This window comes from Python bivittatus, unplaced genomic scaffold, assembly GCF_059951505.1.
Source record: "Python bivittatus isolate LINGU-HERP-01145 unplaced genomic scaffold, Pbiv_v1 ctg000020_np1212, whole genome shotgun sequence".
Lineage (NCBI taxonomy): Eukaryota > Metazoa > Chordata > Lepidosauria > Squamata > Pythonidae > Python > Python bivittatus.
In genome coordinates this window covers 113,077,291-113,083,660 of record NW_028277030.1, presented here as the reverse complement: position 1 = coordinate 113,083,660, position 6,370 = coordinate 113,077,291, and the positions used below count along the sequence as shown (strand labels likewise).

At 39.7% G+C, this 6,370-nt stretch overlaps 1 protein-coding gene across 1 annotated transcript; it reads left to right on the top strand.

Annotated features, from left to right (window-relative positions):
* The first annotated feature begins 141 nt into the window (after positions 1 to 141).
* KTI12 (KTI12 chromatin associated homolog) lies at positions 142 to 5,816 on the top strand. The gene has a single exon (XM_015887644.3). The coding sequence runs from the start codon at positions 243 to 245 to the stop codon at positions 1,017 to 1,019; it is 777 nt and encodes a 258-aa protein (XP_015743130.2). The 5' UTR covers positions 142 to 242; the 3' UTR covers positions 1,020 to 5,816.
* The last annotated feature ends 554 nt before the right edge of the window (positions 5,817 to 6,370 follow it).

The window sequence follows — 6,370 nt, the reverse complement described above, 5'->3', positions numbered from 1 at the left end:
TCCTCCAAGGTTCTCTGCGAACCCGGAAGTTTTGTACTGGAAGCTGCTCTTCATTATTTTATTTCTTTCCTATCTCCAAAGTTCAAACCTCGAAAAAGTAATTGGAGAGGGAAGATTCCGGAAGTGGAAGCGCGCTCCAAAAGCCTCTTGGTTAACGGAAACGTCGCTGCAACCATCTGAGCGTCGGGCGGAAGCAGAAGGGATAAACCGGAGGCTTCTGCGGGGCAGCGAGGGAAGGTGCGATGCCGCTGGTGGTGTTGTGCGGACTGCCGGGCAGCGGCAAGAGCCGGCGCGCCGAAGAGCTGCGCGCCGCTTTGGTCGCGGAAGGCGAGCGGCGCGTCTTCGTAGTGTCCGAGGCGGACGTGGCCGGAGAGGGGAGCGGCCGGGCCGCCTTGCGGGCGGCGGCTGAGCGGCTGCTGAGTCGGCGGGACGTGGTAATCGTCGACGCGGGCAGCGAGCTGAAGAGCTTCCGCTACGAGCTGTACTGCCTCAGCAAGCACGCGGGGACCCCGCACTGCCTGGTGCTCTGCCCGGGAGGAGCCGCCCACCCCACCCACCCTCCTTTGGAGCCGCCGGACTCGCGCAACCGCTGGGACTGGCCCCTCTTTCTGGCGCCCGAGGCCCCCTCAGAGCCGCTGCCGCTGGCCGAGATCCGCGCTGCCCTCTTGGAGCGGCGCCCACCTCCTCCCAACCAGTCCACGCGCTCCCAGCCGCTCCAGGCCGCCGGCTTCCTCCACCAGCTCGACCGCCTGACCCAGGAGGTGCTGGGCGCCGTCATGGCTGCTCAGAGGGACGGCGCCCAGGTCGGACAGTTCATTCCGGTGGCGGTGGATGGGTTAGCAGGAGGCGGCCGAGAGCCTCAGGGGTTGCTGCTGAGCAGGCCCGTCAGCCTGGCCGAGCTGAGCCGCCTGCGAAGGCAGTTCCTCAGTTACGCCAAGATGCACCCCGGAGAAGGCGAAGACAATCTGCCCCAGCTGGGGAGCATGTTTCTTCAGTACCTGAGTCAAAACCTGCAGTGAGAGTTGCACATTTCTCCCCTCTGTGTACGGGTGATGGACTCAGCCAGGACGCCTCATTTAGATACTCTTTGCTATTTAAATGCGGGACAGGAATTCAGTAACAGTTGAATCTATAGACTGCTGTCAAAACTATTTGGTGAAGACCAATGGAGAAACTTTTAAAATAATGTTCTTCACTGCACATCTATTTATATTTGAGTTGCCATTGTCATAATTTTATTTTTATACTGTGCCTTGTTTAAAGGTGTTCATGGGTAAATTCGACATTTATGGACAATCCTATGAGGTAAACTTGGCAAAAAAATACAGTGACTGCATTGAAGTTAGTAAATTCAGCATTCTAACCGAAGATTCAGTGCAATCCTGAAAAGCGTGTTTATCAAGTACATTTGGACTTAATGTGACTAAGTTTGCATAAAGAATGTTACATTGTGATTATTATATTTCTTTTTTGCCTCTCTGTGTGATTAACTTATTAAAGAGATAAAGCTGCAAGGGTGGATTGATCTTGACTGAGAAGGCATACCAAAGCTGCACCCATGAGTTTAGGAGTCTAAATGCTGGCATTCAGAATCCTTGCCTTTTGGGGTTCTGAAGGAAAATGGACTAGGAGTGTGAACAGAGCTATTTTATTTTTCTTTTTTCTAAAAAGAAAAGTTCAATAGTTTTCAATCCCTTGCTCATTATGTAGAAATCTGATTCTGGTTTTGTTCTCATGATATCAAAGGTGATGTTTACTAGAATTCAGTCTTCTCCAACTATTTAGAGTTGTGGGCCACTGATCTCAGCCTGTATCCTTAATATATTTGTTATTAAGTTGGGCTGATTGATAGATGGCTGATTGTATCTTCCATCCATGGGGATATTATGCATTATCTCAGCAAGTATGTTTCACTGTGTCTGTAATAATTTGGGGCTAATTCATCTGCCTGTTGTAGGCTTGTCAGTTCAAAGTTAGCTGTGCTTTTGATAATCATTTGAGTTTCTTTACTGTAGGAACAAATCCACAACGCAACAGCTAACATGGACTGAGTGAGGTTGTCATAAGACATAGACAATTTTGTGGTACATGAGTGAACAGCTACTATTACCTTTTTTTTTTCCCATTAATCGAGCCTAGCCCAAGATACTTGCTACCCAAGGTGAATGCTTGCTGCATTTATCATTTGTTGGTTACGTAATCTACCTTTCATATAATAGCTCCAGGTGGTGTACAGTCCTGTTTTTCACCACTACCCCAATCCTGCGAGACAGCTGGGCTGAAAGGGAGTGACTTGTGCTGTGGCTTCTGGTGAGGATTTATGACGGACTAGATGTCCCTGAAGGAGCAGGGACGGCATTGCGGTGGAGATTGGTGGCCAGATGGTGAATTCTGGCCAGCACAGTCTTTCTGGATAAAAGAGAGATTATGGGAGCACCCACTTGCACTCTGGACAGCTGCTCCTCATGAGTAAACTGCAGGAAATGAGTTTTTTGTGGTTGGCTTGTGAGTTGAGGGGTTTCAACCACAGCCACAGTGCAGCCTATATGGACACAAGGTTTGTACAAACCTCACTTCTTAAACACTTTCAGATGTAATTAGTGTACAACTAAAGAGAGATTTTATGAGCAGCAGGATAAGAGAATTCTACTTGGTGAGTCAACATTTTTTCTGGATTAAAAAAGAAAAGGTTTCAAAGATTTAAAAGCTTTTGGCAAAAAGCTTAACAAAGAGTAGATGTAAGAAAGTTTAAAATGGATACAGGGGATAGTTATTTTGAAAGATTATTTTTGGTGAAAGTGATTTAGCTTTTGAACAAGCTGAATCACTTGATACTAAATTGACAGCTTTTGAAAAAAGAATGGATCAAAGACTTGTAAAAATGAAAGAGGAGATGAAAGAAGTTAAGAAAATGGAAAGCTCTGTAAAACAAGTGTCTGGAAATGTAAAATTAATGACAAAGTGGAAATTCTGGTAAGTAAGGCAAGTTATAGACAGAGTTGGAAAGAGAACTAGATAATTTGGCTCTATTGGAAGTAATAGAGAAAGAATTTTGTTTGAAATTTAGAGCAATCCCAGAGGATTCTGGTGAAGATATTAGAGAAAAGGTTATTAAAACTTTAGCAAATGTTTTTGACTGGGATGAGGGGGATACAGGGTCAGAAATTTATAAAGTATATAGAATTAATACAAGATTTGTGAGAATCAGAAATGTTCCAAGGGATGTCTTGGTTCACTGCCAGGAAGAAGTCAGGAGAACAAGTTTTGCAGCAGCAATTTAATACAAGATTGAAGATTGATAATACAGATGTAGTTGTTCTTACACAAAATTCTAATAGGATTTTCTTTATGAGAAAAGAGTATTTTTTTTGATTAATGGATTAAAACAGAAAAGGATTCCATTTAGATGGGACAAATTGGAAGGTGTGATTTTTATTTTTAAACAGCAGAGGTTTCAACTGAATTCTGTCCAGAAGGCAAGGGAATTTCTAGAAAAATTTAAAGAGGTATTGGAGGAGATTCAAATGGAGGTGTCTAAATTTTTGGCTTGTTTATGGATTACAAATGCTTAATGTGGAATATAAATGGAGCAAATGCACCTGAGAGAGAAAAAAAATGCATTATTTGAAAAAATTAAAACAAGATAGAATTTCCCAAAAGAGATACATATTAAAAAAAAGGACATAAAATATTTGATTTATAAAAATTTGGGTGAAGAATTTATTTCAGCAGGAACAAAACAAAACAAAAAAAGGAGTTGTTTAGATATAAATCACCACCTAAAACCAGAATGATGAGCATGGTAGATTTGTTGGGGTAGAAGTTAATTTGCATGGGACTAAGACTTTGATACTGCGAATCTATGCCCCAAATGAAGATAAAGTACTGTTCCATCAAGAACTTATGGAGAGACTAATAGGTTTCTCTTATGAAAATTGATGTTTGATGGGGGATTTGGAACAAAGAGATCTCCCCACAATTGGATAGAAATTCTGAGAAAAATATTAAAATAACTCAAGTTTTCTTTGATATGATGGACAATTTAGGGCTGGTTGATATATGGAGACAGAAAAATGGCAATTCAGGAGAGTACACCTATTTTATGGAAAGATCTGGCATTACCCACAATGAAGGAATGGTTGGTGAAGATGATGGAACTTGCTGAGATTGCCACGTTGACTTCTTTGATCAGAGAAAAGACAATATCTACATTTGTTGTTGACTGGAAACCCCTTATGGACTTTTTGTGTAAAACAGAAAAATATGAACTTATGATTTATGGTTTTGATGATTAGACAGATAGAAGAGAGTCATCCTGTACCTTTAGAGTAAGAGATAAATTTATAATTGTACTCATAACTGTTGTAAAGAAGATCGGAAGCCACTTCTTTGTATTTTTTTTCTTTTCTATTTTACTTCTTTTCTTGCACTTTTAGCTTTCTTTCTGATTTCTTTTTCTTTTCTTCTTCTTACTTTATATTAGTTTGTATTAGTTTTTATTTTCCTTTTAAAAACTTTTAATTTTATATATATATAAAAGGGAGTGACTAGTCCAAAGACACCTAAGGAGCTTCTATGGCTGAAGGTGGACTTGCATCTGAGTCTCTCTGGTGTCAGTCCGACACTTTAACCACTACTCCACACAGTCTCAGATACAATTGCTTATAGGTAATTTTAGTATGGTAGTTGTACTACTTCACTGTAAATTGGCTTGAAAATGTATTTGAAGTGTGAAGTAATATGTGGCATATTTTGTTGGGACATTTTCATCTTATTGAAATAAAATAGGATTTGAATGCTCCAATCACTAAGGTTTGTATAGAAACCTCTCTTGATGGTTCATAACGCAGCAGTGAAGCATAGGGACCATCAGTTGTAAGCCTTCTGAAGTAGTAATTCTGTCAACCTCGCTAATATTAAAGCATTGCATCAAAGACAACAACAAAGGAAAGAAAGAAAACAGTTTCTCTATGGGACAGTATGCCAACTTAAATGCCTTCTAGCTACTGCTAATTATACTTGATTATTAACACAATGGGCTGGGCTGCTGTAAGTTTCCCATCTCTGCCTTATGACTGCAGTAAGGTAAATCTATATTGAACGTCTAAATATCAATAATAGAATAACAGTGGAAATAGTTACATAAAGCATACATTGAGATTTTAGGCACAAAGGGGTTTCAAACATATGTTGGAAATGTGAACAAGAAGGGACTTTTTATCATCTTTGGTGAACATGTAATAAAGCTAAAAAATTTTGGGTGCAAATTCACACATTAATTCGGAAGATTTTGAAGGTTAATATTCAGTCAAAACCAGCAATTTTCCTTTTGGGACTGATGGATAAACAATTGGAAAAAGCTCATGGACCTTTGTTTTTATATATGATAACTGCAGCTAGACTTTTATATGCTCAAAGGTGGAAGCATGGAAGAATGGACGGTGAAGCTGATGGAGTTAGCTGAGATGGAAAAATTGACAGCTTTGCTTAGAGAAAAAACATTGACTAACTTTAATGCCAATTGGAAGCCCCTTTTGGACTTTTTGCAAGGAGACAGAAAAAAATGAAATGATATATGGATCTGATGATTAGTTAAATTAATAGGTTATACAAATATGTATGTTAAGATGTAGTTTTAGAGTAAGGGGTTATTATATGATTTATCTATATCTGCTGTATAAGAAGTCAAAGGTTTTGTAATTTTTTTTTCTATCACTTGTATTTTTTCTCTATCACTAACTCTGTTGTTCTCTACTTTTCTCCCTGATTATTAGTTCTTGTTTGCTTTTATCTTTATGCTTTTTATAACTTAATAAAGTTCTTATAAAAAAAGAGATTTTAGGCATAAAATATAGATTAAAAATAATTTTGCTGAGGGGGAAATCAAGTTGCAATCATATGAGTTGTAATTATGCAGTGCTTCAGATCTGATCTACAAAAAGTACTTTGGAGCATACAGGAATATGAATGCAACACTTATCTAAACCACCTTAAAGCAGCTGTGTCTTTTCCCAGAAATGCACAGCAGGACAGCAGCTATGTAATCCCAGGAAAAGATGTGTCTGCTGTAAAGAATTGCAGACTGGTGTTACACTCACACTCTTGTGCACTCCCTCCTCCTTTTGGAGATCAAATCTGAAGTGCTGCACAGCTTCAATATTAACACTTATTTGGGGTTTAGTTGTATTAAACTTTAGCATAACCTTACTCAAGCTATAGCCTTATGTGTGCAGAGCTGGGAGTGATTTTCTGAGTAAAAAGTCACAGGACTATTTTAAGGTTCACTTCTCAGTAAACAATTGGTGCTTTGGTACACGGCAGTTAAATGAGTGTTAAATATCTAACAAATTCATATATTACAAACCTTATT

Bases quoted from the DNA above. Each gene is read 5' to 3' on its own strand.
- KTI12 (XM_015887644.3), top strand. From the start codon at position 243: ATGCCGCTGGTGGTGTTGTGCGGACTGCCGGGCAGCGGCAAGAGCCGG.